This window comes from Cyclopterus lumpus, chromosome 23, assembly GCF_009769545.1.
Source record: "Cyclopterus lumpus isolate fCycLum1 chromosome 23, fCycLum1.pri, whole genome shotgun sequence".
Taxonomy (NCBI): Eukaryota; Metazoa; Chordata; class Actinopteri; order Perciformes; family Cyclopteridae; genus Cyclopterus; species Cyclopterus lumpus.
This window is the reverse complement of record NC_046988.1, coordinates 3,641,421-3,658,635: the sequence shown is the minus strand read 5'-3', so window position 1 is coordinate 3,658,635 and position 17,215 is coordinate 3,641,421. Positions and strand designations below refer to the sequence as shown.

At 43.6% G+C, this 17,215-nt stretch overlaps 1 protein-coding gene across 6 annotated transcripts in view; it reads left to right on the top strand.

The window, feature by feature from the left end:
* The first annotated feature begins 3,126 nt into the window (after positions 1-3,126).
* The window catches only part of slc38a4 (solute carrier family 38 member 4), a 28,828-nt gene continuing 14,739 nt past the window's right edge, over positions 3,127-17,215 (top strand). Inside the window, exons 1-6 of one of the 6 annotated variants that reach the window (XM_034526321.1) lie at positions 3,143-3,505; positions 6,038-6,248; positions 6,758-6,925; positions 15,317-15,545; positions 16,690-16,786; positions 17,098-17,213. In XM_034526321.1, the coding sequence (XP_034382212.1) occupies positions 15,445-15,545; positions 16,690-16,786; positions 17,098-17,213 (314 nt within the window). In that variant the 5' untranslated portion in view covers positions 3,143-3,505; positions 6,038-6,248; positions 6,758-6,925; positions 15,317-15,444. Of the gene's footprint in view, positions 3,506-3,557; positions 3,913-6,037; positions 6,249-6,757; positions 6,926-15,316; positions 15,546-16,689; positions 16,787-17,097; positions 17,214-17,215 lie in introns of those variants that run through there. The other 5 variants (XM_034526323.1, XM_034526320.1, XM_034526324.1 and 2 more) reach the window with 5 other exon arrangements.

Here is a 17,215-nt window from a genome sequence, read left to right as displayed (position 1 = left end):
AGAAAAGTTCCCTCTGAGTCTCCAGCTGCTGTTACAAAACACACCTGGTTAGCGACTCTTTTGTGTGGCCTACTTCAATTCAAATTATGACACCAAATCTCAGATAACTCCATCATATCTAAATCAAAGGTTTTTTCATTTTTTGGAATGCAAACTATTCATTTTTGGGTCAATGAATGTGGTGAATACATACATGTGTGCAAAGTGTTCCCATATGTGATTATGCTGTGTCCCCCCCAGTCAGCTTTAGACCACAAATACAGTTTAATTTCAATCTATACAAACATTTGCAACCTATCTGCAATATGTCTCCAGGCAATGTCTTGTGACTCAGCGTTGCGTTATTGATTTGATTCCAACAGTCAGACTTGTTACGCTGCGATATCATCTGATCCAATCATTTTTTTTATTTGAGGCTATTTGTTGGTATTTGGCACTCGAGTCCTTCAGCAGCTGCAGAGCTGGAACCTGTTCACAGTTAGAGGCATGAATGTGGGTGGGAAATGTGGTTGTGTCTATGACGTGTCTTTGTAGGCCAACCCCGGAAGTTAGCGTCACACTGGTTCTTGATGAAAAGCCAATGGGATTTTTCCATTGCGTTTCAACTTATTGTAGGAAACCATCTCTGTGGCAAACACAAATGTTTTTAATACTTACACGTTTTGTTCATTCAAGATCATCTTCACGAATGAACGCCACTTTTGTGATTTTTGAAGTGTGAATGCAATCGGCAGAAGTAAAAGGTGAACGTTAGGCTATGAACGAACCACACCGCGGTCACATGACTTCACGACACCGCCTCTAAAATGAAGGTGGACTGTTGAGGACGACAAGTGGTTTCTTATTGGCAACCTCCTTTTTCAAAACCTAGGCGTATTTACTGACATTTTAAACGTTAAATCCCTTGAGCTTGCTTTAAACACAGACCTTATTACAGACACCAAACCAAAAACTCATTGACTTTGACCTGAGGGAACAGGAAGTGCAACAATGCTGACTCCTTCTGGGTTTTAGGACTAATTCCTGCAGCATTCTATATTCCTTGTGACTGGTGGCTTCTACCTCTTGCCCAGTGCATGCTGGGATAGGCTTCAAAGGATAATTTGGTATTAATAATAGATGACGACATATGAATGAGGCTAAGTGTGTTGAGCCTAGGGAGCTGTGTTTAAATCCAAGAATATGGAGGTATAGGAAAAGGGAAGAGGGAGCTGCCAATCTTCTAATTGTGCATCCTGCAGGAAGTGATGTCTGGCACAGGGACGGCCGGTTGCCATCGAGGGAGGTGAAGACGGATGTTGTCAAGTAGACGTCAGCTTCCTCTTTCCACACGGTGAATAGAAGAGGAGGAAGTATCAGAACATTTCTCACTGAGACTTTTGTACTTTTTTGAAATATTATCTATAAAATTACTTATTACTTGTCGGTGATAAATTATTGTTTTCTTTGGTTTTGTACTATTTTTTATATTTGATGTAACCTTCTACAACCATGTGAAATGGGCCAAATGTTTTAAAAAAACTTTGAAAAAGAAAACCCTCCTCCAGCACAGAGAAGACGGTGTGTTTTATATCTGCCGTTTGTCTGGAGGAAACCAAAGGAAAACTGGCTTTTGTTTATTTATCATACATCTGCCAATCACTCCTCACGCATGCTCACTCATAATGTCCTTGCTGTCATGGTTCGGGGCTGTCAATCATGATATCAGCTGTTGTGATCAGCTGATCTTCTTTATCCAATAATCACAGCGACACGATGGCCTTGTTAGCCTATAATCTTGCTGCTGTCTCTTTTAAATATGATTCATGTTGCTGTTACGCACCCCTCCACCTCCCCATCTCCACCCAGTCTTCATCAGGTCCATCAGCTTCATCAACTCATCATTCTATCATCATCATCATCATCACCAGATCTGGACTCCACGGGGGGATTTATCTTGTTGCTGATCGGGGAAGACGGCCCTCAATTACAAATCCCCCTGTAGAGTCCTAGCACCGAAGACTCTGGCAAGACTGTATCATCATAATTATAAACAATTATCCTTTCTTCATCTGACTGATTGAAATATTCGGCAAAGAAAAAAAATCACAAGAACTCACACACTGTCTGATCCACAGATGAACTCTGGGAAGTGCAGGTCAGGGGGGAAAAAGGCACAAAGGAGCAAAGAAAAAACATTAGTTAGTGCTGATAATCCCCTGTTTTTGATTCAGGAATAGGAACAGAAACAACAAAGCTACTATCATCAAGTACTCAGAGAAGTAGCAGTACCACATTTTATTTCAGAAAAAGAACAACAAAAGTGTACTAAATATCAAAAGTACTCATTGGGCAACAGAATGCCCCCTGTGTTATATTGGCATTTAATTACTTTGAACCAATTTTTATTATAGATTACCCTGTGGATTATGTTATTGATTAATCAATTAATTGTTTGGTCTGTAAAATGTCAGAAATTAAAGAAACAGAAAAACTGAGTTCTCACATTAGAGTAGCCACCACATGAATGTAGTGGAGTAATCAGTTCACTATTTCATTACATTACATTTAGCTTACGCTTTTATCAATTAACAATTTTGAATTACTTTTACCATAATTGATCTGCTTTATACATCTACTCTTTTACATTTCTGGAGGAAACATTGTATCTTCTACTACATTTATCTGATACCTTTTCAGATGAATACCACTTAATGAAATATATTTATTTTTATGATGACACACTTTCTTATAGAAGTGGAAATATATATTTGCATACTGTGCAATATAGATAATCTGTGCAAACCACCGGGCAATATTAGCAACCATTCAGCCCGATTATATCTTTTTTATTTGTTTACGTGTTTCCCTTGTTTATTATACCTTTACTGTGTGATTACTTATTTATTGTACTTGTTTTTCTACTGATGTATCTTGTTTCTTTCTTTAATAAAGGATCACCTTCTCTTATTTTTACGAGGCCTAAATATAACATCTCAATTCAAGAAATAATTCTCAGGTTTTTTTCTACTCATCACAAGCAACAACAACAACAACAACAGGCTGTTGTCATGTCGTTGCTTGTTGCTTTGTTTTTCATTCATATTTGAAGTGGTATTCCTTTAACTGAAAACGTCCCCTTTAACCGCGCGTTGCCGCGGCGCACAACGTGGCCGGGCGGAATGTAAACAAGGGAACCCCAGTCAATAGACGGGCTCATTAAACGACGATCTCGTCAAAAAGCTCCAATTATATGTTTCCCCAGACTCCTCAGTGTGTGTGGCCATGTGAGCGCTACCTGGGGAGGGAGGGGAGGCACATGAGAGTACGCCACACACACGCCCCCCCGGCGGTGTGTGGCGGTGTAACACGACGCTTCAGGAGTTGCCATCATCACATGGCAGATGGAAATTTCCACTCGGTCTCTCCGCTTGTTAAATGGGAAGGGTCTCCGACTCTTGTCTCCACTAGTCCGCCGCCTCCTCTCCTCCGCCCGCTACAGCTGCCCACCGCACCGAAGCCTTAGGTAAGCGCCCCCCCTCCCCCTCCTCCTCCTCTTCCTCCTCCTACTCCTCCCCAGCATTTACACAGCTAATCCTTTACTTTTTATTTATTTACACCCCAACCCCGCGATCCGCTGGTTCTCTGTGACCAGCAACATGTTCGTTGGCTGCTGGCTTCAGTTCTGGATTAGAGAACTGGAAAATGTCCCATTCGTTGTTGTTGTTGTTGTTTTTTTGTTAAAGTCTGGTGTGTAATGTTTTTTTGTTTATTTAGTAAAGTCTCTTGTTATTGTTTTGCTTGTGATGTCTGTATCGGATACATTCGCTGAACATGCGCGGAGAGGCGGCGCGCTTCCTGCGGGGTGTTGCCGGGGGAGTCGGTCCGACGCGACGCTTCATCGCCCAGAACACGCGTCTCCTCCTCGGGCGGGTGCGTGATGTCGCGCCGCGGTTCGGGCGCACGGTGGCCATTTAGCGTCCGATCGGGCGCACCGGTTGAATAAATGCATGCATGCGCGGTGGGAAACTTCGCTTCGCGTGCTGTGTGTGTTGCACGCTCTCTGTCCGCCTTTTTTTCCCTTTTTTCTTCTTTTCTTCTCCTTCTTTTTTTCTTTCTTTTCTGACAGAAAACACACGAAGGCGGACTGTTATCGTGGACACTTCGCGTCACTCCTGCCACAGCGTCGCGCTCCCGGCGTGTTTACAGCTCACAAATCAGATACGAAAGTTTCTCCCCCCGAAGTGGTCTCCATGGGGGGGGGGGGGTAACGGTAGCCTGTGATATGGCTCGCGGCTTTATGGAACAACAGACAGCAGCTCGCTCGCCGAAGGCCAATTACTGGGTTATGACTGCAAAACACTGGCGCACACTCGTGAAATTATAGTTTTTAACTTGATTGCAACTTCATTAAAAAAAAAAAAAAAAGCCGAAGCCGACGTGCTCCCCACGAGCTGTCTGGGTCTCTTTGATGTCACCGCGGGTCTCATTCGGTCGTGTAGTTCGGTCATAACTCTTTAAGGGGGAACGTGGCTGTGACGCCGAGGCCGCGCGGAGTGGTTTTAATTACAGTTCCATGTGTCTGCTTGTTGTCACTTTCTCTGCTGTGATGCTTTATGTTCATCCTCCTCCTCATGTGGAAGCAATACGCCGCAAGCAGCAGAGCGGCCGCAAACAAAGACTAGAGAGGGGGGAGAGGGGGGGGGGGGGTCCCTCGGTGAAGGCGTGTTTTTAAGGCTCAGTGGAGGTTCTCTCGTTGCCTTTCTGACTGCTAAAAATACCCGGTTGTCACACGGTGAGCGTCCACGTTCGAGTTCTCCTCGCCTCCTCTCCTCACTTAGGCAACAAGGAGAGCTGGTAATGTCTTCTCTTCAGGGAGCTCCTCCTCCGCCCTTTGTCATTGAGCTGCTTTGAATGTCTCCAGTTGTCATAAGGCTCCAGTGAGTGTGTTTTATTGCTACCGTAAAGCGTTGAGGGCCCCGCTGCAGTCGAGGCTGCACGCGCACATAAACACACAGACAAGTTTATCTGGAAGAAATGCACGACGAAGGGCGGAAAGAAACCTTGTCAACAATAGATGTCAGAAGAAACCACACCTTCATGTTGCAGTCGAGCAACGTGTGGTTTCTTCGGGTTTCTTTTGGCCACCCAAAATGGAGCACAGAGTAAATGAATCAACTCAAATGAAAGTGGATGAAAGTTTAAGTTGTAATCTGTAAGATTGCATTATTGACCCTTAAAGGGTCAATCTGGCCATGTAGCGTTGCACTTCCCCAAAGATGGAGGCCGTGCAGAAGACAACTTGAAAACAGAACACTCACAATTGCAAAAGCTTAAGAAATACTGAATTAAAGTCTTTAGTGTGGATCCTACACATCCTTATGTCCCATAATGCACCTGGATGGCGTCTTTCATTAGACCCTCCCTGACCAGTATACGCTTACATCTTTCAAACTTCGACGCCCACGTTTGTAATTCTGTTTTTTTGATAAACATTGAGCTAAAAAAAGTGTCCAGACGAAGCCGAGGTAACCCCCGATGACATCACAATGACATAATTTAGGGTTATTTTCTCAAACTTAAAAAAAGGAAAGCTCCTTCCTCAGCGATGGTGGGTAATAATATACAGCTGTTGTCACAGGCGGAGTAGAAGTCCTTATGACAAATAAACTGAACTTCATGTGTAAAAAGAGTGGAGTGACCCTTTAAAGGTACTCTGAAGGGGAAATGCCAGCGCAGCTTTGAAACACCTGGCAGCAGCTAGCTGCTGTCACTCAGAGCGCCGTGAACAAATGAGCCTGGAGGATTGCGTAAGTCAGTGGTATGGAATGTGCATTGAGCCCAGCTTCTTCTCTTTTTCTTTTCTTTTTTTAAACGTGAATCTTTGATCCGTGCGTCTAGTGAAGGTAAAAATGGTTGCAAACAGCAAACATTCAACATGTGCACATAAAAAATGAATAATAATAACTCTACATTTTAACCAAAGAGAATCCTAAAATTCTGCAGCCCAAACTGGCTGGAGGGAAGGCTCTAACGTGTCTGTCTGCTTCCTGCCAAGAATCTGAAGCAGGGTTCCACATGAATCGGCATTGATGGGGAGAATTGTGATCGATAAAATCTCCGACGATCCTTGGGAGGAGGTGATGTCATTACTCTCTCTGTCAGCATTGTGGCGCGAGCCAACGCCACAAGGCTTCTGGTCTTTACGCAGACGTTCACACAACGTTTGACCATGACGAGCTACAAAAACCACACAACCAGCTTGAAGGGTCAGTTGACCTACATTTTGTGTTCATAATTGCATAATGTTGAAGCAATGCTATCCAGCTTCTGCTGCTATTCATGGGACCCGCTGGTAGAGATTTTAGAGGGGCCTAATATCACCAAATATCAATATGTGTCTTTTTATTTTAAAGGCAGATACTTAGTACACGTTGTCTATATTCTATATCCAACAAACAGTCAGTACCATTTGTTCATGTTCAAGTCTGTCCCGGGGAGCCGGTGACGTCTCGGTACAGGCGTCTCGGTACAGGCGTCTCGGTACAGGCGTCTCGGTACAGGCGTCTCGGTACAGTTTAGACAAAAGCAGCGGCTGTGTGCTCTCAAATTACACCGTCAGCTGTGTTTTGCTCGTGAACATTCTGAAACAAAAACAAAAGAGCAGAGACAGAACTTTCTTTTAGTCAAACAGAAACGGAGGTCATCTAAATAAGGTGCTTCTTAAATAACGGACAACATGACCCGAAGGTGACATTTCACTGTCCTTCTTTTTTAGTTGTTCAGCCCCCCTCCTCCTCCTCCTCCTCCTGAAGTCCAGGTCAAAGCCTTGAGCTTGAAAAGAATTACATGGAGCAGGGCGCCGACCTCATCGTGAGCGGGCAGATCAATTCTGACTGATAAGACAGACGGAGCGCGGGTCCGCAGGAACGGGTTGACAAACAAGGTCAGGACACCAGGCCGGAGTACGAAAGGCCAACATGGTGTTTACTAAAGACTGCTGTGTACTGAAGTCAGGAGCTTTTGTCAACATGTTTGCTTTGTCTGTGGCTCGGACCGCGCTGCCATTTGTTCTTTGCCTTCTGCTCATGTATCGCACATCCCTCAATGTGTAGCTGTCAAAGCGGCGCAGGAAAGCCCGTGCTCCAGGGTTAGCTCCTATTCTTTAAAGCACTGGACATGAGCTCAGCTTCTGGGACACGGGTGCACGCGGTCCGGCTCGTGGTCCGGCTTGTGGTCCGGCTCGCGGTCCAAACTGAAGCGTCACAACAACTGTTGGGTGGATTGAAATCTTGAATTGTGGCAATTTGCGCGGGCTGTGGAGTGTTCAGCTGGTGAGACAGAAATATGTAGCTGATCATAAGCCAGTGGCTAGACGCCAGAGGTCTCAAGAGTACTTTATGACTAGTGGCATCTCCTTGAAATATCAAAGGGCTCCTGTTCTATCAGATTTGATCAATTCCTGCATGGGAGGATTAAAACACAAACATAGTGACTTTAAATGGAAAACTGCAAGATATGTTATTGTTTTCCCACGTAAACCTATATTATAAAAAACGAAAGAAAAAGACCTGTCAATTTCTTGGAATCTGACATTAATGGTGAACCGTGGCATGGTCCACATGTGTCCAACAGGGGGCAGGGGGCTCCAGAAAGGACCACAGATAACAAGTTCCTGCCAAGTGGAAGCAGCGACTGGATGGTGTAGTTCAACACAGATGTGTGTGGTTCTCAGTTCGACGTATGGCAAACGCCTACTTCAAACAAGTGCATGGAGCTGATGGCTTTTACAAGCAGGGGACAAGAATATCTGTGGCCTTTGACCTGTGAAATTCGCCTTTCTCCATAATTCTTAAAACCAAGATTACATATTATAATTGATTAAACGTTTTGACCGTTCACCACTTGTTACTACCCTTTTTAGAGAGTCCAAAGGTGTTATATTTCATATTTGAGCAAGTTTTGGTTGTCATCCGGCCAATGATTCACCAGTACACTGTGTATGGTATGCAGCCAGTCAGATGGGTCATAAGCTTAATTTAGAGGCCTTAAAATTCCTGCTCACAATGATCACTGATAGAGTCGTTGGGGCTCCGCTGCACAACAAAGATACAGGCTGACGCAAGTGTGTGTGCGTGTGTGTGTGTGTGTAACAGATTCATCCATTCAAACAAGCCAAGGGTGAACGTTCTAGTCCAAGGTGTTAGCAATGTTTTGGTCACAGAGGTGGAGGTTAATAGCCTCCTGCTATTGAAATAACCACAGTCACACATTCGAGTTAGGAAAACTAATTCAACATTGGCTAGCCAAAGAGGAGAACCTTTTTACAATGGTTTGTTATTGAGAACCCTTTCAACTGTATTTTAATTAAAAAACAAAGGTAAACAGAGGTCAAAGCGGAGGTGACCTGCACACTGTACGAGAGTGAAATAAGCAACTAGTGTTACCTCATCTCTTATTGGACCTATCACGCTCACTAATCCGGTGTCAAAACTAAACCGATAAGTAGACACTTCCTCACCACACTGAAACTGTTCTTTGGAAAGTTAAGCTGAGCGACTGGTGAACTCTAAATCAGTCTAAATATCTTGGCATGCTCATGCAGCGTGTGTGTGTGTGTGTGTGTGTGTGTGTGTGTGTGTGTGTGTGTGTGTGTGTGTGTGTGTGTGTGTGTGGAATGGGTGAAAATGTATGTATATGAAAGTGTCAGAAAGAAGCTGAAAGAGTGAGAGGCCGTTCAAACGCATCTCCGTTGGACCAGACTGTTCAGATGGGTCAGTGAATAAGTGACGTTCTGTATTAAAGAGACCCTCTTTATACAACATGCATATCTACCTGGATGTACAGCTGCATATAGGTAGACACTTGACAATTCATCATGTCCCAATTCAACCAAACTCAACCTATTTATTTCAAAGAGTAAAAAAAAACAAAAATACAGACTGCAAATCCAAATCACACTTTTTTTAAATGATCATTTTGTTTGCATGACTCATAAGATATTCCTGTGATATATATATATATTTTCAATATTGATTCATCTGTCAATTATTCTCTCAAATAATTATACGGTCTATAGACGTTTTTCTAACTAACGGACAGAAAATAAATAGACAGTAAAGTTAAAATGTTTTGGGATATCTACTCATCGATTAATCTGTGTGTGTGTGTGTGTGTGTGTGTGTGTGTGTGTGTGTGTGTGTGTGTGTGTGTGTGTGTGTGTGTGTGTGTGTGTGTGTGTGTGTGTGTGTGTGTGTGCACGTGTGTGTGTGTGAAGCCCTACACACACTTGAAGAACTGTGATGCCATTTAAGGAATGTCCCTGCAGCTGTGATGAGGATTGTGGTGGCAAATGTCACTTTTTGTGGGAATTTTGACTTTCACGTAGCTGTTTTTTTCTATAGTAATAACTGTATACACATAGGGTCAACTTCCTTATGCCTTCCCTTTTGGACTGCTGGCTGCATTTCTTTTTCGGGGGATGGGCTTAGAGTCAGTAGAAAATCAACAACTTGAACATATTCCTTGTTTATTTTGGTTTTAACATTCTCTACTAGCCGTTGTGTTGGCCAGCAAGTTATTCTTTGGTTGGTTTGATTATTTGTTTAGGACGCAAAGGAGTTTAGGACACTCAGGAGTTTTACAGCTACAGCCTTACTTGAGCCGCTTTCCCACAGGACAAGAAGCCCACTAACACCCACTAACATCTGGCTTTTGTCGTTAGTGGCAGAAGCTATAATCGTCACTCACTCCAGGCACATATATAACTGCAGTAGTCTCAGCTATCTATCATGCAATGTGTCGTCCGTTGGAGTGAATATATAGTCAATTAAATCAACGGGGATTTGGACAATTATTACAATGTATTCTTGCACTAGACATCCAATTAATATGCTCTCGTCATTTTACCTCGCCGGTCGTCGTATATCATTTCATTTAAATTCGACGTAAACAAAATAAAACTCATCCAAATGGTGTTTGGTAGTCTTTCCACTGATCCAGTGATAGCCAACTCTGGTTTAAGAGTTTGAGTGGCCGGATAAGTAACCACCATAATATCTTCAATGTTTACTACCCTGTTTATGCCATATTCGTAACTTGACAGACCAGAAAAAAACTAACAGAAAGGCTAGTTGTTTATTTAAATGTAGGTGTTAATCTGCTATTTTTGGTGGAAAAGGGGTATTGCTCTGGACACAACCAGTTGGTTGTGTTTACGTTAACTAATCTTAGCAAACTTTAGGGTAAATATATTACTTATTTTTCATTTATGCTACAGCTCCAGTAAGAGTTTAGCCTTGTTCCTTACTTATTGACCTGCAGACACAGTGGCTGCTGTTCAGTGAAAGTTAAATAGTCAGGCTTTAAAGACTCCATTACAGGGAAGTGATGTAATAGTCCAAATCCAGAGTTGAATGCCTGTTTGGTTTATTATTACCACATTACTGAGCTTTCATGGCAATAATCCTGCCTTGGTGTTGAGGTATGCAGTAAAACACATGTATTTATTTCAACATCAACTAACTTGATGCAGTCATATATTAAATATGGTCTTGATTGAGGTGAGCATCCGTTAGACAATGTGTTACGATTGTCCTTCATTGTTTTGAGGCTGTTGTTGACAGGAAGTCTCACTTGCAGCCTGATACAGGCACAATTAAATATTTAGTTTTTTGTATTCAACCACATGGACTGGGGTTTTCAAGTTTTAAACCCAATTAAAGGACTCTGTCTTCATTCATGTTAATGATGATGATGAGAGTTTTCACGATATCGATATAGAAGCTTCTGAACTGCTGTGGTGCAGTTTGTTCCCTCACATGAGCGTGTGCGCACTCATCCTCCTGTTGGACGGCATTTCAAAGTGGACAGAGATAAAACCTCATCCCTGACATGAACATGACCTTGGGCATGGCGACATCCCCAACGCTGTCCCCCGATTGGTCGGACGGCGGTACAGCCTACCCAGTCTGTGCAGCAGTTGTGTGTGTGTGTGTGTGGGGGGGGGTACAGCTGAGACAGTACAGTGACGACAGAATCAGTTGTTTCAAAGTGCTGGTGTGTGTGTGTGTGTGTGTGTGTGTTAAACTAGGTAGTCATGTGGCATGTCAGGTGATCACGTCTTGGAACAACTTTGGGTATTTAACGGCATTGGTGCTCTCTGTCAGTTTGTCAGTCTGTCGATCAGTGAGTGTAATGCTCATTTCGGTTGAGGCAGACAAACGTGTGTGTTCTCTTGTACTTGTACAGCTATCTTCATGAGGACCGCTTAAAGTTTTAGACCCTCAGATTGAGGACATTTTTGGAAAGAGAGGACATTTTGTCCAGTCCTCCCTGGAACACATGTTTAAAGGCCAGTTTAAGGGTTTATGCTTGGATTTAGGGTTCAGGGTAGGGTAGGTTTAGGTTGGGGTAATTGGTGCAAAGGAATGCATCATGTTAGTAAATGTCCTCACGAAGATAGAAGTACAGGGCGGTGTGTTTGTGTGTGTGTATGGGGGAGTTATGAGGGTGCACAGAGGAGGAGGGGCCTGGGTGAACTCTGTTTGTCCTCATTGGTCAACACAGGCCCTCCCTTCTCCGTTTTAAAAGCCTGCTCTCTCACCTGAGATACAAAAAGCTGCAGCTCCTCTCCCATTCACTTTCAACTCTCTTGAGAATAAATCGATTAAAAAATATATAAAAGAAACAAACCAGGAACCTCTTTACGGAACTTTTGATTAAGTAAGTATGCCGGCTCTGCTTGACAAATGTGATTCATACTGTGATTGAAAATAAGGTCAACAACCTGAAAAAAATAGCAATACTCTTGTATTCTATTTTTGGAGCAAAAGCCTTTTCTTGACTTCTGTAGCTGCAGCAGGGTGTGTTTGAGTAACACGCATGGGCTCCGACTGTTACAGTGGAGTAGACCAGAGTTACTGCAGTATGCAATGCTGGAAGGAAATGTTCTTTCAGGTGGTGGCTGATGCAAGTTTTTGTTTGGGTGGAGAATAATTAAGCTGTTGGTTGGAGGAAGTGATCTAATGTTTCTTCTTCAAGAAGAAAGTTTTTATTTTGAAGTTTGGAAATTTAGAGCAAATCAGTGATGCTGTTTATTTGCTTTTTCAGAATTCACTGCATGTTTGGTCCTACCACACTGAAACTACAGGAATGTGTGTGATCTTCCAGCCCGAAACGTGTTGACTGGTTTCCTGCTGTTATATTCTTTAGATCAGGCAGATCTACTGCAAGGCAATTGAAGAAATATATTGTGCAATCGTGAGAAGGTTGCAGAATCTTAGTTGTGTGTGGGGGGGAGCGGGGGGGGGGGGGGGGGGGGGGGGCAGCCCACACCTAGTGTTAAAAGGAACAGCTGTAAACACAAGTGGGGAGGCATCCCAAGACCCTCTGAGGACACTGTGGGATCCGAGCTTCAGAGGTGCTCAGGCATACGCTCGTTTGGATACAGTATTAGCATATCTATCTCTCGCTTTTGCAGTTTAATTTGTCACGTTGCCCTCCAGTTTCATTTACATTTTCGTGGATTTGTGTCCATTATGCAAAAAGCCGAACATGTCTTATTCTCCAGCTGTTTAGCAAATGTGTGCCCTCGGTTTTGGGAGGATTCAATTCAATGTAAATGCGCCCAGTCCAGATGTCATTTACACACCACTACTTGTAGGTGTGAACTGCAGTTGGTTTCAGCTTCACAGATCTCAGACCACGTCGGGGGTTGGGGCATCTGCAGCACGCTCCCAAACATGTGCTTTTGCAATGTTATGGTTATAACAACAGCATTAAACCGTTAAACTAACATTAAACTCGGGAACGTGTGACGTTTACCAAGTCAGACTGGTTTATCCTCCTGGCAATGGGAAGTGAGAACCGTTAACGGTAATGTAGCCGCTTGATCTCTAGGTGGAGAGTTTTAACACCGATCACCTTGCTGTACAATGTTGACTGAAAACACATTGTGATGGATAGATACCGCTCAGCCACCTTCTTCAGTAGAAGCTGCTGCTGCATTCATTGGTCGTTTGAACCAGTAGTTTTTAAAGTCGTGACCCAGGGAAAACACAACCTCTTGTGCACAGTTTAGAGGTACTTGTACTTTTCGTATTTGCCGTTTATACTACTTTATAGTAACACGCCACCACATCTCTGAGGGGAATATTGAACTTTTGATTTACAGTTACTTTGAGATTTGACATACAAAATCAATGACAGTGACAAAATATGAAGTAGCATCATATTCATATCAGACAATCTGACTGTATATTAAGTTGTGCCACCCAGCGGCAATATTAAGATTCGGCTTACATGTTTAAAAAATAATAATGTATTAGTATCGTACATTTTTTTCAGCTCTTTGTTTTGGGTTTCCGCTCAATAACTGTCCTGTTTTGGTTCACTTTCATAGTGTTGTTTCTGTAGCCGTTTTCACTGAGAAAACCGACTGGTCACTCCTTTTTAATGGCAGACAGACAAAGTTAGCGATTAGCTGGTGAACACGGAGGCACGTTTAGCACGTAAACTGTATTCCATCCATCCATTTTCAATACCGCTTATCCTCATTAGGGTCGCGGGGGCGCTGGAGCCTATCCCAGCTGACATAGGGCGAAGGCAGGGGACACCCTGGACAGGCCGCCAGTCCATCGAGGGCACATGTAGGGACATACAACCATTCACTCTCACATTCACACCTATGGGACATTTAGAGATCAATTAACCTACAGCATGTCTTTGGACTGTGGGAGGAAGCCGGAGAGCCCGGAGAGAACCCACGCTGCCACGGGGAGAACATGCAAACTCCACACAGAAGGACTGCTCCGACCGGGAATTGAACCCGCGGCCCTCTTACTGTGAGGCGACAGTGCTAGCCACTACACCACCGTGCAGCCCACGTAAATTGTATTAAAATATATAAGTGGTCGTGGTCCCAGCGACGTCACACGTTGCTTTGTTGACAACCGTTTAGCAGGCTTCAGTTTAGCCTTTTTGTCCATCGCCATCTTGGCTTTAAGTAGAACCAAATGCTGAAAAAGACATTTTAGGCGACCAAAATGTTACAATTCACTTTCATAAACACGGACAATTCCTAGATCGGACAACGTTGTTTCAACAACAAGGTAGCCACGCCCTAAAGCATGTAAAAGGGACCACAATATATTAAATTAACATCATGCTGTATTGAATAGGACTTGAAACTAGTGAACTCATGTTCACAGTATTTACTAAAGTAATAAACCCCGTGAGAAGTAGGGTCATTTTCTCCAAGACTTCCATACAATCAGACTTCCTCTGCGCCTGGTTGAGCCACTTGAGTGCAAGATATTTGCACTAAAACTTGAAGCTGCGCCCATTCCAGTGGCATTCCAGTGGGATCGACACCACACAATTGCCGTCGTAAATACTTTGAAACAAAAGGAGAATTTCGGAGCAACACTTTTCTCGTGTGGCACCTCCGTTGTTCCGCCTGTGTTCTTGTTGCCATGGTTTTTGCTTTCTCTGGGTTGCATGTCGTTGAGGAGCACTTGGGATCTTTCCCTCTCCCCAATCAAAGAGCTCTTTGTGTGAGTGAGAACAGCACTGTAAATACTTTGGCTTGTTAGTAGCATTGAACAAATCATACACGCTTTGTCCGCTGTCTTTCTTTCTGTCCTTACATAACTTAATGAATGCTACTGACGGAAAATGTGTGTTGCTGTTGGCTTTTTTTCTCTTTAATGGTGGTGGGTGAGGCTGAGTCAGCCAGCATGGACAAGAACAAGCTGTCTGTTGATGGTGGCGGTCAGGCGGCCTCTTGAACTCACTGCATCCTTGACCTGGTTTCAGGGTGTGTTGACTTAACTCCAGCTGGCAATCTCTACGTACATCAACATTGTAATACCTTCCGAAAGACAGAAGAGATTTGTATTTATTTGTATTTTTTTCAACAAAATATATACGCACCAAATCAAGCTAGTGTCAAATAGAATAGAAATAGCAATATAGCGGGCAGGACTTCAGCCCGGCCTTGTGTTGGTGAAGCTGCATGAGGCGCCAAGCTTGCATCATGTCCCAGCTTTCCTCTTCAAGCTAACGTAACAAACAGTCCCTCAGTTCCAGGAAACGAGATGGACTGATATGCAGGCTCGCTCCATTTCACTGAAAAGTGTTCTTCATGCAAGGCCAAAACGGCCCCGTTGAGGATGATAAAGCCAGACAATGCATGCGTCCCCAGGCCTGTTATCAACTGGAAGTGGCCACTGATTGTTCAAAACTTGGGCCAGTAGCCACTGTTGTTTAAGACGTGGACGGAAACCTTCAAAACCGTCTTATCCTCTAATGTTTCCTGTCTGTTTTGTTTATTTAGGTTCTTTTCTCATCTAGCAGGTCTGGCAGAGGTTGAGGAAGAAGCACATCGCCGCCTTGTGAACTGTAAAAACCTGAAATCCCCAAAAGAAAAGACGCTCTTCTCCGCTTCTCGCCACCGCTGCCACTATGCCGGGAGCAGTGGATCGCATAGAGCTAAGGAAAGTCTCCGACAGCCTGGAAGACCGCTATACAAAGCCCATCGACTCCGAGAAGGACATCACCGACAGGTCAGCAGCCGTGGTGTCCAAACGAGCAGCTCCATTAGAGACTTCATTTTAAAAACGCATATCTTTTGCTACGTTTACACCAGGCGTAGGGAACGGAGATGTTTGGATACGAGGACTTAGGTGTTTGCAACTTGATTGGGTCTTAGCGGTTACGACGTGTGTCCCCCTGATTTGCCACGCCCACGATCATGCAATCCCTCTTTTCACCATGGCCGTTCTTCCTCCGCAGTATTTTCTGCAACTGAACCAACTGCCGTGTGTAGAGAATCTGCTTCCTGTTCGCATCATCACGCGCACGCCCAGTGTACGTGAATGGTCATGTGATCTGGGTCATGTGATGCTGAAACGCCCGTTTGGAGGAAGATCGTTTATTTTGCTTTATTAAAGCTCTGTTTTAAAACAAAAACATATTACTGTGGATGTAGCCTTTGTTAAACAACTTTTTTTTTTCAATTTATGCCCTCTTTACATTTTGGTTGTGACATTTATTGTGAAACATTGTGTCAACTAGAAACTCTGCTTCCATGGCTAACATTGGGGAGTTCGGAGAAACCAATGGCCTCTGCCGTAAAAGCTTGGTTTCTGGACACTTTTTATGACTGAAAGCAGGTCACTGCTTCAAGTGTACTCACAATCCCCAAATTCCTGCTTTAACCTGACGTCTCCCAGTAACTTTGTCATTTATGTGCATGTAAACCTCAACACTATCGGCATATCTAGCATTACAAGGGGACCTCTCGTCATTTGTAATAATTGCGGAGGTTGTCTGTATTCTTCATCCTCTGCCAAACAAATGCAAATTGACCACTATATTTATCATGTGATAATATTAGTCGGCAAAGGTAAATGGGTTATTAGCAATGTTTACGGCAGCTGCTCCGAGTGACCGAACAGTGTTATTGACAAGGTTGTTTTTACACCCTAAAAGTACATTAACTATGACCACACCGAGCTTTAATAACCAGCTCTGACAGGTCAACTGATAAAACAATAATTCTGTTTGCTCTTGAACACAACGCAAGCTATCCAGGATGTATACATGTGTCATCAAAAGTGACAGAAGCTGATATAGTAAAAAGTGAACTGTCTACTGCATCTGCACATGTTCATTTCTTTCCCCTTTCTCATTTATTGGTTCCTACAGTCAGTTTTTGGACGACAATGAAGATGGAGAAAGCCAGAAGTTCCTGTCAAATGGGTTAATGAAGAAGAAGAAATATGAGGAGTACCATGAAGAATATGTAAGTAGTCGAAATGCTGGCAGTTACGAGTTGAGGGAGAATAAAACGTAATAACCCGCACTGAGGAACGGGTAGCAACAGTGTAGGAGAACGCCAGTGTGTGTTTTTCATTGTGGTTTACAAGGTATTTACTATTGGCATTAAAGTCCTGTGTGGTTTTCTACCCGCTGCCAAACCGTCTCTCCATCTGCAACGACTACAAATCTGTTTCCAGTTTTAAATGCGTCATCAAGAGAGAGAGAGATTTTGTTTTCAAAAGCAGACGCTTGTGAATCGTGTTAATTCCTCATCTCTCTCCCGCTTTCTTTCAGCATCCCGGCCACACCTCCTTCGGGATGTCCGTGTTCAACTTGAGCAACGCCATCATGGGCAGCGGCATCCTGGGCCTGTCCTACGCCATGGCGAACACCGGCATCTTGCTCTTTTCGT